Source organism: Elgaria multicarinata, chromosome 17 (assembly GCF_023053635.1).
Source record: "Elgaria multicarinata webbii isolate HBS135686 ecotype San Diego chromosome 17, rElgMul1.1.pri, whole genome shotgun sequence".
NCBI lineage: Eukaryota > Metazoa > Chordata > Lepidosauria > Squamata > Anguidae > Elgaria > Elgaria multicarinata.
This window is the reverse complement of record NC_086187.1, coordinates 15,408,995-15,429,483: the sequence shown is the minus strand read 5'-3', so window position 1 is coordinate 15,429,483 and position 20,489 is coordinate 15,408,995. Positions and strand designations below refer to the sequence as shown.

At 41.3% G+C, this 20,489-nt stretch overlaps 1 protein-coding gene across 1 annotated transcript; it reads right to left on the bottom strand.

The window, feature by feature from the left end:
- Positions 1-2,194: 2,194 nt before the first annotated feature.
- Positions 2,195-19,126, bottom strand: JPT2 (Jupiter microtubule associated homolog 2). Its single transcript, XM_063143020.1, has 5 exons — positions 18,991-19,126; positions 9,534-9,682; positions 7,589-7,731; positions 7,048-7,105; positions 2,195-5,277 (listed from the first exon to the last, which is right to left on the bottom strand). Exons 1-5 carry the CDS (start codon positions 19,032-19,034, stop codon positions 5,015-5,017), a joined length of 657 nt encoding a protein of 218 aa, XP_062999090.1. The 5' UTR covers positions 19,035-19,126; the 3' UTR covers positions 2,195-5,014.
- Between the last annotated feature and the right edge of the window lie 1,363 nt (positions 19,127-20,489).

Genomic DNA, 20,489 nt, shown 5'->3' with positions numbered 1-20,489 from the left:
CCAGGTCCCCTGTTCAGCCAGTTGCAAAATGGTGGTACAGGCGGTTACATATTACACCCCATGAGCAGGTGGGATAACTTCTGTATAAAAGTAGAAATCTACAACTGAGTTACTACTGATCATGTTTTTTATAGCTTAATTTAGGAACGATGCTCTCCCCCCCCCCCCAAATATTTTTTAAGTTTAAAATAGTTGCCGATCTACTTCAGATCAACCAGTGCACCACCTACTCACTCTACCTTCTCCCAGATCCTATTATATTTAATTGTACAATCATGAATTCCCATTAGTGAACTTGAACTGCTATCCCTTAAATTGCATTTCTGGAGTGTTCAGAATAATTATTCTTGCCCTTTTGATTAAGGTGTGTGATGAAATAGGTAAGGGTGGCATCCTGCTGAATATTATGGAGAATACATTGCACGCCCTGTTCCATTAATAGCATGTTAAGACTCTTACAATGATTAGTAAATTGGAGGGAGAGACATTTCCCCCCTTGATCCTCTCTCTGATGGAGCTATTTTCTACAGTTATATGATACATTTCTCCATTTTATGAGGTTGCGTACTATTTATTACAAGGAGAGAGCAGTTCTTTCTTTAGTGTTGACTTCATGCCTGCTAGGCCTTTTTAAAACGCTTTGGAGCAACGAGAAGATGCAACCGCTGTGCCTCCTGCACCTTTCCTTCACTCGTGCTCCCAATTAAAGGGTGGGGAAATGGGTGCAAGAATCACTGTAGTTGCCTCTTCACTGCTTTGGAGCTTTTAGAGGGACAAGTGTGTAAGATTACAGTGTTGACAGCTCTAGGCAAAGCATTCCATATTCCTTACAAAGAATGGATTTACTCTGAAGTATGTTTACACTTTCCCTTTCTTAAGAGGACTGTGCATCCCAATCCCTCACCCCAAAATTAAGGACACTTCTAAAAATTATACACTTTGAAGCTATCCAGCAAAGCTATTAGGGAATATTGAGCACTCTTGGGAGTGAGTCAAGCGCAGCCCGGTTGCATTTGCTCTATTGAACCAGAAGTGGATAATCTGATTCAGTTGCAAGTTCACAACGGGAAATCCTGCCTTGCAATTTTAAAATGACACAAACCCACTCCAGCCGTGGGTGAGGCAGCAGCTATTACCAGCATTATGTAGCCTTTTGTGGTAGTACAATTTAGTAACATCACTGGAAAATGGTATGCCATGTTTCTGATCTATAGAGCTCCAGATGGATAGATGATTGGGCAGCAGAGGCATCCTGTGTGTAACTATTTGAATTCATAGAACCTTGGCAGAAACTTGAATGGGACCAAGACTGCCATCCTAAACAAAATTTTTTGAGGCTAAGCTTATTCAATGCAGAAGGACTTATGTCTGACTAAAAACGCAGCACCACTCAGACTACTAACAATCCTTTCCCCTCTGCCACAGCAGACCCATTACACCTAGTGGATTACATCTACAAACACTTCCACTCAGGGTAACAAATTAATTAGAATTCTGAACTTTGCTCCTTTTCCTTACTACTACAGTTTAAAACAAAAAGAGGACCAAATATCTGTTGTAATCTTAATATTTCTATAACTCTCTTCAATGCTTTCTTTGAAGTTGCCAACTGACCAACACTTCAGTCTTAAAATCACTAACATTGAAGGACACAAATTGATTACCTTCATGGCAACACTGTCCAATTTTAAGAATTGGGTGGGAGAAAAAAAGTATTGCTTAATCCTGCTGATGAGTCAAATTAGTAAAGATCTGCAGACAACTAGGCAATTGTCTTGGGCAGCTATTATCTTCAACTGATGTGAGAACAGAACAGATGGTGCAGAGATGAATCCAATAAAGAAAACTCTTTCCTAATGATTGATACAAAGTCAATCTTAAAGGGCATTTCACTAGAACAGAAACATCCTGTCTTAGTGATAGAAAGAGCTGGAGAAGGGAGGAAGGTTTGGTTGTCTTTCTGCTTTCCTATATTATAGATTGTGAATTTTAAGAAAAGGGACTGTTTGTACTGTAAGCTGTTGGGATGGGTTAGGCTACATGAGGAACTGAGTAGCCAATAAAAGATTTGAAGTCAATGTAGCATTGTTCACGGTCTACAGGGGATAACACAAATAAACAGATTTATGCATTTTGCTTTTTTTCTTCCAACAGAAAACTTATGAATCAAAATTCATGCAATATAGCATGGGAAGACATTGTGGGATTTTTTTTATTATTTATGTGGTGCCAAAGTAGATAGCCTGTTACAGAGTGCAAGTCCCTGGCCCAAGAAGTTTACAATAAAAAATCTGACACGGTGAAACAGGAAGGGTAGGGAAATGGATGTAGGTTTTACAGGGGCGGGGGGGAAATATGCCATCCACTCAGTTGCATGGACTTAGGCTCAGCCGCAGCAAGACATGGGAGGTAGGGAGTTGAACCAAAGGCTTCACAGGAAAGGTGGATTTGGGGGGAAGAGAGGGGCCACTCAAAGAATGCACTTACGCTGTAGAGCAGAAAAGGCCCTTGTTATAGGTTTCCATTGTGTACACGGACATTTGGATCTGCTGATTCCAAAATAAAGTGACAATTGTTCCCCTTTCAAACACTATTCAACTTGTATTATCAGACCAGAAATAGTTACATTCAAGCAGAATTTAGATTACAATCTTCTCTGGGCAGGAGCCTGTCATTTTTGTTTCAAATTACTCAGTAAAGTACCATGTACATAGATGGTCCACCACAGTTATTTTAATGGAAACTTGGACATTGCATGTGCCCAGTATCAGTGGATGAAAGAGGCCGCACAGGGGCACCATGAGACGTCAGAGCCTTATGGATTTATCAGCTACACCATAACGAACTAACAAAATACAGCTGTTTATTGAACAGTACATGATTCAGCACGATTCTCAACCCTTTAGAAAGAAAACGTACCCTTTTCTGGGTACAAACTGTATTCTCTAGCACCCCTTGAAAGAAAAAAATGGCACAAAAGTAGTTAAATCCGTAATAATTTAAGGCTTAGCTGGAAATCTGCTATCCAGAACGGAGGCACTGGTGAAAATGCACCTTTAATACTTCAGCCCCAGATAGTCCAAACTTGGTGCTTTAGACAGTAAGAAGTCCAAAAACACAATGCAAATGGTGTCGGAGAAGTAGACTTTGGCCAACTGCCCCCACATAAAACGAATTCATTACAGAAGGCTCCGTGTCCACACCCAACTATACTTATTCACTGCAGTTATGTGGGTGGGGGGTGGGCAGTTATAAACTGAATGTCAAAAAGTGATTGGCAATGAAGAATTAATTCTTCCCCTGCCCTCCCTCAGCAGACTCAAAAGGGCACCCACATTCACCTAACTGGACAGAAATTTAAGCCTATTTTAACATCTGGCACGGAGCTTGCTCCTCAGAACCAGTTTGCAACACACTTGGGTTTTGCTTTTTTGCTGGTATGTGGAGCTATTCTGCAAGGAAGGCCACTGGGTCTTTGGTGTGCCTCATAAACTCCTACATATAATGGAGTTAAGAGGCAAGACACTGCAGTCTAAGCACTTGATGCTGACAAATAACGAATCCTACAACACTATTCACGAAGAATCCATCCTAAGAGCTACATGAAGTTTAGTCTCTTCCACCCCTAAATCCACATATAGTGTAATTACAGGAAACAATACAAAGTTATTGCAAACAAATCTAAATAGTCAGTGCCCCACAAGAATTGTATTGCAAAAGTCTTGGAACCATCCCCAATCAGGTGAGAGAGCGAGACTAATAAGAGTCTTAAGGCAGCTACAATGTATAGCTACAACCAAATGGGATAATCCAGATAGAACTGCCAGGTCCTTGCCTAAAGATATCACCTCTACCTTGAAGTCTAATGAGCCGGGCTGTAGCCCCTGCACCATTTCCCCCTAGTCCTCCCCTTATTAAAGGCAGGACTCTAATTCTGCTTTGATGAAGGCAGGGAGATAAGAGTAGGTAAAAGAACTACAAGAATGAAACAGGCAGCACAGCAGCAGCATTCACCATAGTTCAAGGTAAGGGTGTTGTGTCGGGGGCTGTGGATGGCAAGGACCTGGCAATGCCATTCTCAGAAGATAAGCAGAAATGGCCAAAGGCAAACAAAGGCCAATATGGAGGGAAGGTGAATAGACTAACAGAGTCAGCAGAGAACTGGACAAGACTAGAAGCTTTTTGTAGAACAGAGGTAGTTAAGAGCCCAATGGAATTTAGAATCCAAGCACAAGCGTAGCTTGTTTGGAGGCTAGTGATGGGGTAGAGCACCAGCGTCTTAACCACCTCCTTGGACAGGATTCAAGGTCGAATTATACACAAGAGTGGTTTGGCCGAGTTCTTACAAGAGATCATTCTGTGCCATCCACGACTGCAAGTTTCAGCTTCATCACTCATCTTCCTTAACTAGCCAGGAGAAACCATGTGGGGAAAACCACAAGGTTAAGGCTTTTGAGACTGTTCCAAAAAGTTAATTCTTTCAACTACAATTATTCTTAGGAAGATGTAATTGCTTGGTGAGATTTTCCCTCCCTTCCCATGTTTACAACAAGACAAAGGGACAGCTCTAGTTCACAGTCCAGACTGACCTTCAGTCAAGAGTTTAGGCCAGCTTCTGTCCCTATCTAGCACAGATAACATCTACACAAGGCTGTATTACCTAATATGAGCATCAAGAAAGCAATATTCTGCCTTCAGTAGGAATGTGTGCTGCAGCCCATCACAGCAGGTTTTCCTTAACTATGTTAAGAAAGCAACAGAAGTATATGGGCTGGAAGGGTTCTCTCAGGAGTCTGAGCTCTATCTTAAAACCAAAAAACCAGACACATTCAAGCTGAGTTTTGCCACATACCGAAGAAGCCAAACCACAAAGTGTCTCCTTCCTCAAGCACCAGAAGGCTAGCCCTTTAGTTCTGACCTTGAAAACATGGGACATGTTTCTGTGCTGACTCCATTAGAGAGAGAGAGAGAGAGAGAGAGAGAGAGAGAGAGAGAGAGAAAGAGGCAGCTTTCCCTAATAGAACGCAATGCTGGATTTGCCTCCAGGGGGGTTGAGGACTTTGTTGTGTGACCGTGGCCGTGGCCCCAGCCTGGGCTCATGATCATCCATCTTGGGTCCAGGCTCTTTGGTGGTCTCCTTCTGTGGCTCTCTTTTCTCATTTTCCTTCTGCGGCTCTCTTTTCTGATTTTCCTTCTGTGGCTCTCTTTTCTCATTTTCCTTCTGTGGCTCTCTCTTTTCACTCACGGCTTCCACCTGTGGTCTTTGGTCTTCTGTAGCTGCATAAGATGGTATGTTGTTAGGTGGCCATTGGTTTTGTTCAACTGATCTAACTACAAGTATGCTTGCACCACATTTACGTTTTTCAGCACAAAACATCCTACTGTTCTTTATTTAGTGTCTGACCCCTAATAAATACTGTTTCATGTTAACGAGACACAGTCCATTATGTAAGCTAGACAAGCATTGTGCAATGCCCCCCACCCCATCCCACCTCCAAAATCATGGTTCCACAAAAAGAAACTTTTCAAGAAGCACGATAGGGCACACAGATGGCATTGAACACATGCATACATATGTTCTTAAAAACACTCACAAGAAAAACTCTAAATCAATCCATCAAGCAATGCACTATGGCAACCGAGATTTAAAAAAAAAAACCTGCATAGGAACTGTGTTCAAGGGCAACAAGAAACAGCTAGTTTCAAAACTGCAGGCAGACAGAGACTTGACTGGCCTTCTCCAACCTGGTGTATTCCAAATGTATTAGGAATTATGGGAGTTGTAATACAATACTTCTGGAGGGCACCAAGCTGGGGAAGGACAGACTAGATCATTGATGGGCAACTACTGGCCCCTACAGATGTTTTGGCTTACAAGTTGCCCATACCAAACTAGATCCTTGCATCTTATATCACACTCAACATACAATCCTTTGCTCATACTGTTACAATCTTACCTATGCAGTATCCCAAGTCTTGTAGCTCACTAATAACTGCACTCACGTATTCCTTTTTGGTAAAGCAAAGCAATGAAAATGTATAGTCTTATCCATGAGTTCATGGCAGAAGGCATGTCTGTCTCAGCATACAACTAGTATTACCTACTGTACAATAATGATCAGCAATTATGTATAAGTAGGAGTAATGTGATCATAGACATCCATCTTAGCAAGAGATATAGGATATATTGGGAGATAGGAGCTCAGGTCAATTGTCTACAAATTGTATCAGGTTTAGTTCCAGCATCCAGTAGCTGAACAACAGAACAACTACCCTTTCCGGAATGCTGTTATGTAGTTACAGAAAGACTGAACTGTGGAGAATCCGTCTTTTCTAGAAGATGTGGTATATGCTTTAGATGAGAGAATTTTAAATTCTGTTCAAGATTTTTTAAAGCACTTGCAGGTACACAAAATAGAGATCTGCTCTGTCCAATTACAATTATTTGCAGATTTATAAACAGGAATACCTGAGCAAATCCATTTTGCTTTCCACATTTGGAGAGACCATGACCAAGTCAGCAAGAAATTATTAGACAGCAAAGTTTGAAACAATACCAAACTGGCTGACATACTCAATCTAAAAGAATTTGTCTTCAAGATAACGACCAGGTGATATTTAATCCCTTTTAGATTGCATCATGTCTAAGAAATTGTAGTCAGGATTACTTTCATATTCAGTAGTCCTGCTGCAAAAAGCAAGCTCCATTGATAGCATTTTAGCTGAGATTCAAACTACTGCAAAGTTGCAGATGGCAGAAGACAGTCAGATTATCTTCAAGAATGGCAATCCCAGCTCAATCCAGAGACTTCTTGGTTTTCTGTTTATGCCAGTGAAGGCTATAATTGTGGGTAACTAACTTCTAAGGATTTGCTGACAAAGAACTAACAGCTGACTCAAGTCTGGGACCGATTTTTTTTTAATGGAACAGTTAACACACAAACTACTTTCTTGGAAACAGCAGAAACCAGATCCAACCTGGTGTTCTTTTCTGGATTCTAATGACTCCCATGTGATCGAGTTTCCCAGAAAACTTGCTCCACTTACCTTTTGGTCTTGGTTCCCGTGGTGAATCCCCTCTGTCGTTTAAGATAACAGCATGATCCTGCGGGGTGGGGTGGGGTGGGGAGAGGGAGAGATTGATTTTATAAAAAATCTAGGTTTACTTTCAAGCATGAAATCCAGGCAATTCCTGCCACCATTCCTTTTCAAGAGTGATGCTTTAGCATTTCTTCACTATTTGTATATATAGGACTTAAGTCCATATACGAAGCAGAAGAGTTTCAGCTCCCTATAGGGATTTGGCTCTGTATCCATCACCTACTGTAGAACATTTCTATAATACACAGCTGTCTGAATTTAATTCAACACTCTGCAGCAAAAAGGCTGGACCAGCATGACCAGGGCCATTTTTAAGCACTAGGAGCTTCTAAATTCTGTAAACAGAAACCCCAAATTCAGCAACTGCACTAATAAAAAATGAATGCATAGTTACTTCATTTACACTAATCATTCTTCAGCAATCTTGCCCTGTGCCCTTTTTTCCTTAACTAGAGGAAGTGGGCAAAAGCTAGTATAATACAATTACCTTGGGCTTATTTGGATGTGCTTTAGCAGTGCTGGCAGGCTGTGGAGACCCAAAGATATTGCTGGCTTTTCCACCAGGCGGATTTGTAAGATGACGAAAAGCGTTAGGCTTATGATCCTCAAAAATGCCACTGTCCTTCCCACCTGTAGAACAACAGTAATCACAGAAGTCACGAGAAAGTGATCTTTCTTCCAGATTCTCTAGGGAAGAGTCCATAAGCAACATTCATTTATTTTGGAATGCACTCAAATTAACTTATTTATTATTTAAAGCATTTTTATAGCGCCGCCTCACCATTTCTGGCATCAAGGCGCTTTACAATAGCATATAAAACAATTCCATTCCTTCTTTTCCTCTTCATTACACATACAAAAGAGTAGGGCGAAATTAAATGCAAATTCGAGAAATATGCAGCAGAATAAATTCTGGAGAGACCTTATTCTCATAGCATTCAAAAAAGAATTCTGCAAAGCGTTGATTGTGTCTCTGTCCGCTGTGGCCCCAAAGCAATGAAGAAGTGCATTAATTTCTAATCTGGTGTCAAGCAACAATTTCTCTCTAATCTCTATATAAAAAGAACAACAGAGTAGAACGTGGATAACCGATTCAATTTCATTGCTTCCACATGGGCATAAGTGATCAGAAAAACTGATTTACTGAAACCTGCAATGTTTGGAATGAATTAAGATTTACTGTTTTCTCCTGCAATGTGCACCTTTTGCCTAAAGGGACCGGGAATCAAGCAGGACTAGTTTGAAGGAGTCTAGTGTTGAGTAAGACCAGCAAGAACAGTTGGAAGACCTGGGAGGCTGCAGAAGAAGACTCATCCTTGCCACTCCCTGGCATTTTCCTCTTGTTTTTGCCCTCCTGGCTTGAAGGTGAGATGAGGGAGCCAGCAGCAAACCATCTAGCCTACCCTGCCCCCAAGATCTTTGAACTATAATTAAGCCAGGCTACAGTGACCCTTAGGAGTGAAGCAAGATGAGTACTAGCAGTGACGTCTTGGCAAGGTTTTATTATCCTATTAATTTTGCTTTTTAATACTAAATTTATGCTGTGTTTATTGAATTGTTAATTTTTATCAGACTTTTTTAATCACACTTTTATACAATGTGTTTTTTAAGTGTTCACTGACAAAGTACTGAGAACTGCTTCTGTCTAACCAGCATTTATTGTTAAATGGCCTGAAAACCACAATTGAAAGATTAACTTTCTGCTTATGGTAGTAATGAAGGAAGATGGTGAAGCGAGTAGAGCCTTACATTTCCCCCCACTGCTACGTAGGCACACCTCAATAAGTAAGACCAATGCTACTTTAAGACCTAAAAGATTAATATCAGCCACCAACCTAAATAGTGCAGCTTTTATGTAAAAATAATAATTATGTCCCACCTTATCTCTGAGGAATTCTAGATGGCTTGCAACAAGTCAACAATATAAGAATTTAAAAAATAACAATTTACAGCATAACACAAAACAGCAGCAGAAACCCACAACATAATAGCAATCAAAATATCCAGCAACGTGCATTGCAGACAACCAACCCCAAAATACCAATCTGCAGGCATCATGTTTAAATAACGATTTTGCTATCCAGTTTTCCCCATACCAAAGTACACACTGCAATCTACATTTGCAAGGAGTAATCTCAACGAACACCAGGCTTGTGCAAATTGACGAAGTTTATTCTCCTCATGAGCAGACATTTAGAGCTGCAGTTTGTCAACAGATAGCATTCTAACAGCTTGTGAAAATGGCACCATTTTCCTTTTGTATGCAAGATGTCGGCTGAACTCCACAATGCATTTTTTAATGCAGTCCTACCAACTAACAGGGATAGGGTGGAACATAAGGGTCCTGAATAACACTAAAAGCTAAACACAGTTTATCTTCCAAATCTGTTACTCCCATCCATAGTGTTCCTCAAGAATAGGATGCCTCTAACCTGGAGGGTTTGTCCTCTTTGGGAAGTTCTGTGATTCTTCAGCTCCTCCAAATATGTTAGATGCCATTCTGTGCGGCCTGAGAGAAGCAGAGACTTCTTCTTGACTTCCAAAGAGATTGCTGGAGCTTCCTCCAGGAGGTTTCAGTCCCCTGTATTGCAGAACATTGATAATGGTCAGCCATGGGTAGAGATGGTATTTGATTTAAAATCTACAGTAGAAACAGGCAGTATATGAACAGGCAAAGATCCCTTTAGCCTTGCAACCTCCATGGGGTGATTCATTCAAAAGGTTTAGAAAGTGGAAGGGAAGGCAAAGATGCAAATGGACTATAGCTGAGGTATGGGATTGACACTACCAATCTTTTCCAGCTAAATAAGCTCTTAAAAAGCAATCCTATGGTCTCTGGATGAGCAACCCAGGGACCACAGGATAGATCGTATTACCCCCTCTGACCTCAGAAGGAGGTGCTGGGGATCCCTTGCAGTTGACCTCATTCCGGTGGGCAGGGAGGGGGCCATCTAGTGCCCTCGCTAAATGGGCTGAAAAGCCCATGTAAGGATGGGGAGGCAAAGATCACTTGCACCACTCTTCCTGTTCTGCTGGCTTCTGCCTGGCAGGGCACAGGATTCTCTGAAGTCTCCAAGCTTGGGGGCTTCAGAGAAGCAAGAGTGCAGTCCACAGGACTGTGCCCTTAATAGCTTATCCATCAAACCAGGTTTTCCTGAACTCCACCCCAACCAATTCCCTCACAAGCAGGAAGTTTTACTCTGCCTCCAGCTCTTTCTGCTTCTTCTGGCTTCTAGGATAATTGAGATATTATGGCGATTACTTGCTAATGTTCCTAAAATGTGTTATGTATAATTTGGTTTGCTCATAAAATTATGTTTGGTATATTCAATTAAAAAGTACTGTTTATTCAGACAACAATTAGAAATTTACTGAATTTACTTTGAAATTTTAATGATAATTTTATGAGCAGATTAATAAATGTACATAATACATTTTATATTTCTAATGTAACAAAGTGACATTCCCAAAGTTACAATTTCCCTCTGAAAAACACTGCAGGGGAAATGATGCGTTTCCTCCCATGGCTTCAAAATTTCTGAAACATTTACATCTCTAGGTGGGAAGCAAAGGCCTTGGTGGGTCATATATTGTCTACCCCGAGTCTACACACCCTATTAATTTTCTACAAAGCTCAGATTTACTTATGCATTGTGCGTAAGAGGGAGACATACTGTGGCACAATTCTAATTAAGGGATCAACTTATGTTGGGCAAAGAATATTCACAATAGAACAAACTTTTGCCATTTGAACTGCACACTCTTCCACTGGGAACAACACCGAGAAAAGTTACGTGCAAAGCAAAGATCAGCCAATAATATCTACTCATAAACAGACTGACTTGATTCTTCTTGCTGGAGATCTTCCCATTCTTTCAGTTGTTGGGTGAGGTCATTACCACACCCTGTTTCTAACTGAGCAAGACAGAATGCATAACTCAATTCACTCCTTACGAAGTTGTCCACACCCTTTAACAGATGTATTAAAACTTATTTGCATCTTGAATTCTATTTCATAGAAATATGCAAGATAAACACAATGGTTTTAAAAAAAAAAGATTACTGGATTTCTACGGATCTTCTATCCTCAAAGCAAATTTTCATTTTACTTTTCTATGAGCTACTTTTATTGTTGCATTCTAGACATGGGACAGAAAAACTTCAGCTTTTAATACAGGTGTAGATAAAATAAAGGATGCTAAGACACATGGAAAGCCAAGTTTGGGTCTGGCATAGAGGCCAAAGAGCCTGGATTCATCGCCATCCAAAATACAAATAGGGAGATCTGAAGGGCTACTTCTCAGGAGACTGATAAACAATCTTAAGTGACCCCAGCTCAACATCACCGTTCCTTTGTCTTGTGTCTGTGTTACTAGCATACAGACTGTTGCAGTCAACTTTAAGTGGAAAGACACATTCCAGAGCACAGCCAAGACTGCAGCGAACAGGATGCAAGTGTCATTAAAGAATGCTGTTTAAAGGAGGAGATAGCAGGTCGTTAGAATTGCGACTCAGTGCACTATGCACATAGCAAAACTAATGTTCTTGATCATACACTAATGGCATGGCTTGATGACTGCTATGATTGTCTATTCAGAAGTAAGTCCTGTTGAGTTCAGTGGTGCTTACTCCCAGTTAAGTGGATACAGGTTTGCAGTCTAACTCACAATAGGATGAGGAAAATGAGAGATTTCTTAATAATATCATTTTGCTAGAATGAGATGAGAATGTGTTCAGATTTTAAGCAAGTACTATAATCCACTCTAGATGCTAATCTTTTGCTCTCTTCAAAACTTATGGAGAATTCCCATGCAATCACACTGCTTGCACATGAAACAAGAAATTAAGAATACAATTCTGCTTTGGATATGCAGCTCCTTTCTTTCAACATGCCATAGTGGAAACAAGTCTGCAGTGTGACACCTCTCTCTCTCTCCATCAAAAGGAGATAACAGGAGTAGCCAAAGAACCAGACACACCGCCTGATATCACTTAACTCATGCAGTTTAAATTCAAACATTTTTAATGGGCAATGCAGTGCTTGGCAGCCAATCTAGCTTTGGTTTTCATTAGAGATGTGAAGGCCTGAAAAAAATTCAGAAGAAAACTTTGTTTCCCATTTCAACCACCTCTCCTCACCACTTGCCAGGACGTTTTGGGGAAATTCTTTTTGTTGAAAATAAAAGAAATAAACTCTTACTAGCTTTTCCTTCAAACCAGATTTCCTAACTTCACCCCAACCAATTTCACACAAGCAGGAACATATGCTATACACCAGTCTTTCTCTTCCTGCTTCTTCTGGCTTCTAGGATGATTCAGATGTTTCTGGAACTACTTGCTAAAGTTCCTCGAATCTATTATGTATATCTTGGTTAGCTCATAAAGTTATCATTAGGTCTATTCAAATTCAAGCAATTACAAATTTGCTATCTGAGTTAACTTTCAAATACTTTTAATTTTAACCGTAAGTTTATGAGCAATATCAGCATAATCGTATTTATCTAAGACGTGCACAGAAACAAAGCCAACACAAAATTTGGATCAATTATAATATCCCCAAATATAAGCTAGGTAAAACTCCCTCTGAACATCAACTAAACAAATAGCTGGGGAGGGGGTTCCTCCCTGAGAAAAGCAACATATATGTTAAACATATGGGGATGCCAATGCAGGCAACGAAATCTAGACTCTTTCTAGATGTTTGTGCCTTAATATGCTTCACTCTTTCCTTCTCTGTACATTTACAGTACATAGACATTAAGTCTAGAGGCAGAAAATGCATTGTCTATAACACGATCAGTGAAGTAGTTAATAAGGAAGAAAATTCCTATTGGTTGGATTGCTTCCGCCTACCCACCACTCCCAATGTCCTCTGGTCAGGCTGATCAGTTCCATCTGTGAGAATACATTTTCTGCAATAATACTGAGACTGCAGCAGTGGTTGTCCAGTCTTGCTTTCTCAATTATTAGAAGGACTTGAATTTTGAGTAATCATAGAATAATTCTAAAGCAGTTGTAGAATCACAGAATTACAGAATTGTAGAGTTGGAAGGGGCTTATAAAAGCCATTGACTCCAACCCCCTGCTCAATGCAAGAATCCACCTCAAAGCATACCTGACAGATGGTTGTACAGCTGCCTCTTGAATGCCTCTAGTGTGGGAGAGACCATAACCTCCCTAGGTCATTGGTTCCATTGTTGCACTGCTCTAACATTCAGGAAGTTTTTCCTGATGTCCAGCCGGAATCTGGCTTCCTTTCACTTGAGCCCATTATTCCGTGTCCTGCAGTCTGGGAGGATCGAGAATTGCTCCCAGCCCTCCTCTGTGTGACAACCTTTTAAGTATTTGAAGAGTACTTGGAGGTGGGGTGTTAAGCTAAAAAATAAGAAGCTGTACATTCACTGTGTGAGAGAAACTTTACAGGGGTTACAGTAAATAATGTTTTATTTAATATGCACACAGCTAAATGTTGAAAAGACTGTCCTCTTGAGTAAAGAGTCGATTGATTCAAAGCACCAGAACTGAGATTATTGCGCTAAGCATGTAGGCACAGATCCAACACATGATTGCATTGCACCACTGGCATGAGTCCGCCTGGCTGAAAAGACACATTGTACACGCAACAGAGGGAGTTTTCATTCCAGACTCTGCATGAACATTGCAAGGAACGCTAACAGCTGGGCACTACAAGTCCTCTCAGCAACGTAGTCTATGTGACACCACTTGACAAACACATATCCCAAAATGCTTGAGCAAGCATGTGATTTCCTCAGTCCTGTGGAAGGCTGTGACGAAACCGCTCTTGGAGAAATCAAATTTGGATCATGGCATTTTTCTGCGCCACCTGGCAAGGATAGGTTTATAGGGCACGGATATAAAATGGCTCTATTCATTCCTAGAGGGTCAGTTCCAGAAGGTAGTGGTGGGACACTGGGTTCCACTTTATGGCCTGTGGGGTATCACAAGCTTCCATCTCATCTCTCATGTTGATATTAAAAAGCATGGAACTGTTGGGTGAGTTCCTTAGGTGGTTTGGGCTGAAATGTCATCGATGTGCTGATGACAAACAAGTCTGCCTCTCTTCGCCATCAGCTGATCACAGACAGGCAGTGAAAACAATTCATCTGCGCTTGGTGTCACTTCAGCAACGGATAGAAGTGAACAAGCTGAAACTCAATCCAGACTACATGGAGGCAATGTTATTCTAGTGATTTAGGAGAAAATATGCACTTACTCCAAACACGGATGCACTTGAATATATGTGTGTGTGTGTATGTGTGTGTACTCCTGTACTTTCCCTGGATGCTGCCTGGTACACCTTTTTAAGTTTCAACTTTTTCTGGGCAGGATACGCTTGGGACAAGTTATCCATACATTACATATTCCCAGGCTAAACTACAGTAATGCTCTGTATGGGGCTACCTTTAAAAATAGCTCAAATATCAACTAGCCTAAATACAGCAGTCACACTTTTGTCTTTTCCCTGACAATCAGAACACAGAATTATAATCTTGCTCCAGCTTCACTGTTTACCCATTTGTATCTGGGCTCAATTTAAAGCACTAGTTTTATCCTTGTGCCTTACAATCCTAAGCATGTTTATTTCTTTTTATTTAATGTATTTATTTATTACATTTCTATACAGCCCAATAGCCAAAGCTCTCTAGGGAGTTCACAGAAATTAAACCCACAAAATACAACATAAAATAAAACATAAAAGCTTAAAACTATAGAATAAATGTGCAACCAGAATAAAAGCTAGCAGCAAGGCAGAGATGTAAATTGCAATGGCAGATTTAAAACAGGGTTAAAAGACTAAAATGCCTGAGAAAATAAAAAGGTGTTAACCTGGCACCAGAAAGACCACAATGTAAGCACAAGGAGAGCCTCTCTAGGAAGCTCGTTCCATAACTGGTGTGGGATAGCACAAAAGGCCTTTTTCTTCGTAGCCACCTGCCTCACTTCCTTTGGCAGGGTTTCTCTTAGGGTTTGGGCAGGAGATGATCCTTCAGATACCTGTCAGTACTGTTTACTCAGTAGTAAGACCCACTTGTAGCAAGTTCAATAAGACTTACTCCCAGCTAAGTGTGCACAGGATTGCACTGTAAAACACTTAACAGTCCTGGACCTGGTTACCTTAAGAACTATCTGCTCCCATATCAACATTGTGAACCACCCAGAGAGCTCCGGCTATTGGGCGGTATAGAAATGTAATAAATGAATAAATAAACATGCCCAAGCCATAAGTTCTGCCCTTGTGGCCCTGTTCTCTCTACCATCCTCATGAGTTGTTAAGCAAATGAACCAAGACACAAGGCCTTCTCAGTGGCAACACTGATGTTTTGGAATGCTATCCCCATGGAGATTTGCTGGGCTCTCTCTTTAGACAAATGCTATTTTAATATCTCTCTCTCTGCTGTTTGTTTTAAATGATTGTTTTAAATCTGTAGTTTTAGTAACAGTTACTTTTCTTCTTCTGTAAGCCACTCAGTGCTCAATTGAGTAGGAGATAGAAATACAAAACAGCAAATTGCAAGAAATGGATGGTGCATTTCCAGTATTTCATTTCTAAATGAAGAGCGACTGGATCAGGTCAACTGAAGCCTTACTTTCAAACCCCGAAGACCCTGCCTGTAAACCCATATATGCAGAGGCTGCTTTTGAGTATTTAAGGAAACGCTGTTCTCCATTGTGACTCTATACATATCTGTCCCTGTGTTCAATGGAATTTACTCCCAGGTAAGGGTATACAGAATTGCTATTTAAATGAGATATTTCTGCCCCTCAAGTCTATACCACAACCGTATTTGGGGAGGAGGAAATTCGGAGCAGAAAAGTAACTGATACATATGCATGGAACCCTTTGCCTGTTACCATTTCTTCCAAATAGAGCAGGCAAGGGATTATAAATAAAGGCACCACCACAGTTCAATTTACACACAATAGGTAATTAGGCCTCTCATAATTGCTTTGGAAAGAGATCGCAGGGCCTAGCAAGCCTGGGATGATAAAAACGATTTTTAGATTGCTCTGACAGTGGAAGTGACCTAGCCATGAACTTGGGGGATATATTTTGTTGTCCTTCCAGGACTGACCTACAGAACTTATTATTCTATGATCCTTTCTACTTTTTTTTTTAAAGAAATCTAGCAGCAATATGCTGGAAAGGGGCTGGCGATAGTTCTTCTTTAGCTGGAGATATAACTATGCGTACTCATGGATTCCAGGGCTGAGCATTGACTCTAAATCAATCCCAATCCCTGGTGCTTTCAATAAGGGCGATGATTTCCCAATATTCCTCCCTATGCCAAGAATGAGCTCCTTGAACGAGTAATCTACAAACCCCACCTAAATTCATTACCCTCATGACACCATCACTATGAGGAGATTGTGGCATTAGACCAACGAGCTACTACTTCGTAATCAATGTGCTGTAGTGGCTAGAATACCAGACTAGAACTGGCAGGACCAAGATTCAAATCCACACAGCCATGAAGACCCCTGGGAATCTATTATCTCCATATATACACAGCTGTTTGTGCTCTTAGATGGCATAATTTGACTTCATCAACCCCATTGTTATCAAAGTGTATGGGTTTCATTCACATATGATAGTTTTAAGTTATGGTGGAAATAAATTAAAAAAGGTCAGCCTGGGTTACTGCTTCATGACATTGGAGCTACTATCCTGGAGTGCATAATCATCTCCATGCCATTAATCCCATAGCCTTTATACAGGTCAGAGGTGAGTCTCCAATATAGTTCAAGGGTATAGTCATCAGAAGCATTTTGTGTACAAAGTAACTCACATGAATAAGCACAGCAAAGTTTTAGCGGAGCAGGCAAACTAGACTTCAGACAAAAGTTAAATTATGGAAGCCAGTGTGATCTAGTAAAGAAAGAAAGATGGCATTTATTTGGAAGACCGGAGTAGACAGGTCACTAGTTTGGATTCTATAGTACAGCAACATCTATAACATATTGCACCATATACTAATGTTCGTGCAAAAGATGATTTTTTATCAACAACCAAGCCCTAGTAACTCTCCAAGGTCTTAAGAAGCCAAACAGTTTTTAAGAACATGAAGCAAGGCAACACTAGGGTTTTAGTCCATTTTCTGCAGTGGACTCTTAGCCTCAATTCTTCTTTGGCATTAAGCAGAAATTACACTAATCTCCAAATAAATACTAAAGTTCTTGAATGTTTAAGAAGTAGGCAAAGATTCCCCCGTAGCAGAATTAAGAGGGAAAAAGAATCTCATGGCACCTTCAAGACTTATTGCAGCCTGACCTTTCATGGGCTAGAAATGCATGAAATGGTAACCTCACTGTGCAAATGTATATACCACAAGTATAACTAAGGGAAGGGGGGGGTCATTCACAAAGTGAGGCCAGAAATTCAAGCTAGCCTTCACCAATCTGGTGCCCTCAAGATTTCCATGCTGGATGGGAATACTGTAACTTGGAGTCCTACACATCTGGAGGGCACCAGGTTCAAGAAGGCTGGTTCAACCAATACAAGAGATTCCTGTAGAGAGGAATGAAATGAGATCTAGACTAGAGGACTAATCAAAGCACTTATTAAACAGGATGTTACACTTTTAAGGACACAATAGTCTTCTTCACATAAAGTAAAAGCTATTTACAGTTTTCAGTTACAGGAGAAAAAGTTAAGCACACCTTTAAAAAGGCTCTTTGTGTCAGCTAGAGTTAACCTATCTACAACAGGAGGCTGGCAGCAAACAATTTGGGGATATGAAACTTAATGCAACTGTTTCACATTTCCGGGATAACCTGAAGGAATCACACCAATATGATGCACTGAGTGCCGGTCAAAGCCCTTGATTTTGCCAATTCTGGGGAAGTGCATAAATCAGCCTTCCCCCAATCCCATGCTTTCCAGTTGCGTTGGGCTGCAACTCCTATTATTCCCAGCCACCATAGTCTATGCTAGATGGGGATGATGGGATTGTAGTCTAACACATCTAGAGGATGCCAGGTTAGGAAAGGCTGGCATGTGCCAACTCACTGCACCTACGTCATAGCAGGGCCAGACCCAAAAAGAGGAAGGAAAAATTCCCCAGCCAACAAAAACTACTGCCAAAACAAGGCTAATTTCAGGTAACTCTGCTTCAACCTCTTGCTCAGGTGAATGTTGGGCCACTAATAAATATAGAGTATTTTGATGTGAGGTGTTATCTTTGCATCGACATAACTTTTCAGAAGGAGCATATGTTATCGCTGGAAACCTTTCAACAGCCTAGCAAAGGAGACCAGCATCGCTACCCTGTGTCGTATGGGTGTTTGACATTACTTTTCTAGTCATTTCACCCTTTTTCCTTGCTAAAAAAAGGACGAGCAATGTATAAAAGTAGTAAAATGAATACTATGGCGTACATTTTCCCTAAACAGGCTTATGAAAGGTTGGGGAAAGGAAGCAACATATGGCTTTTGTTCCCCCGTTTTTTAAAAAAAATCACGAAGGTTTACTCAGAAACAAATCCCACTAAGCTCAACGGGGCTTACTCCCATGTAGACATGCCTGGGAACAGCCGCCGCCACGCGAGGGCAAAGTCTCGCTTTCGTGGACACGTGAAGGCCACGAGCTGAATTGGCACCTAGTCGTGGGCAACACGCCCGTCTCAAAACGGCTTCGAATCGAATTACGAGCGTTTACAAGGGGGCACGAAGTAAGGAAACACTTTTAAAAACCAAGAAACGCTTTCTTTTCCCCATTATTTCTCTTACGGGCGCCAGGCCACCGGCTTCCGCCCACGAGGAGCCCTTGCAGAGCAAGGGCGGGAAGCGGAGCGAGAGGGACCCAGGCGTCCGGCGCCTCCTAACAGCCCTCGACGCGGAGGTTCTCCCGCCTGACTGACTTGCGTTTACCTGGAGCTGGGCTTCGTCGAGTCGGTCTCGGGGCCCTGGAACATGACGACGGCGATAGGGGACGACGGTGAACACGGGCTCGGCCAACACCAAGCGACGGCTTCCCTCAACTCCGGGCGCAGCTGTAGCTCTGCGCAGGTAGTTTCCTCAGGCCGGGCGCTCGGGCAGCTTCAGAAGCCGATTGGCCAATGAACCCGCCGCTCATCCCTACCGACCAATAGCGACGGAGGGAACCGCCCCACTAGCGCGAGGCGGGGAAGTTTTTGGTTGGGGAGGGGCACAGAAAGAGAAAAGAAAGACGCGCGACGCCTGGCGGGCGTGTCCGCAGTTTTCTGCGCGGGCTATTGGAAGGGACGGTTGCCATTCGAAAAAAACCCGCGCTCATTGGATAAAACGGGAGGCGGGAGAGAACGAGGTTTAAAGGGCCACAGCCCACTTTCCCAGCATTGTCTGTCAGCTGAAAAAGGTGCAGTGAGGCAAGGTTTTCCTTTGACTTTGTAAGGCCTTTTAAAACTTTATTGCATTATTTATCGTTATTTTAACATCTTTTTAAACCTGTTCTATTGTATGAGCCTCACTGACAATCCTTTCCTATAGGGCAATATATAAACACCATTAATTTATTAATTTAAAAGCTAATTTATTAACTGCAACGAGTTAATCTTTAAAATAGTAACAGATTCCCTGAGGAAGACACTTATTTGTGCATTTCAAATCGTATACCCCGCTTTTTATTATAAAAATAAACCCGAAATAGCTTACCCCCCCCAAAAAAAGCAGTAAAATACCTAACACAATGAACTGCTGCTTACAACAAAACCCCTTCAAATTACAATAATAAAAGAGGGGGGGGGAGGAATCCAGTTCAATTTCGTACTTAGAACCAGGAACAAGATAAAATAATTCAGTATAAAAACAGGGAAACAGACCGTTAAAATAAGTATGTACAAACAAAAACTACTCAGACTTCTGGGAAACACCTTAGGGTGTAATCCTATGCATTTTTAGATTTTTTAAAAAGGCCCTACAATTCCCAGCATATTCCAGTCAGCGTAGCTGGAAGGATGCTGGGAGTCGCCTGACTTCTTTCGGACCAAACATGCATAGGACTGCAGTTTTAAAGACATAACAATGACATACAGCATAACGCTCATGGACCTTCACAGGGATGAGCAACTTTAGGGTGACCATATGCAAAGGAGGACAGGGCTCCTGTATCTTTAACAGTTGCATAGAAAAGGGAATTTCAGCAGGTGTCATTTGTATATATGGAAAACCTGGTGAAATTCCCTCTTCATCACACCAATTAAAGCTGCAGGAGCTATACTAGAGTGACCAGATTTAAAAGAGGGCAGGGCTCCTGCAGCTTTAACTGTGGTGATGAAGAGGGAATTCCCCCAGGTTCTCCATATATACAAATGACACCTGCTGAAATTTCCCTTTCAATACAATTATTATTATTATTTATTTATTTATTTATTTATTTATTTATTTATTTA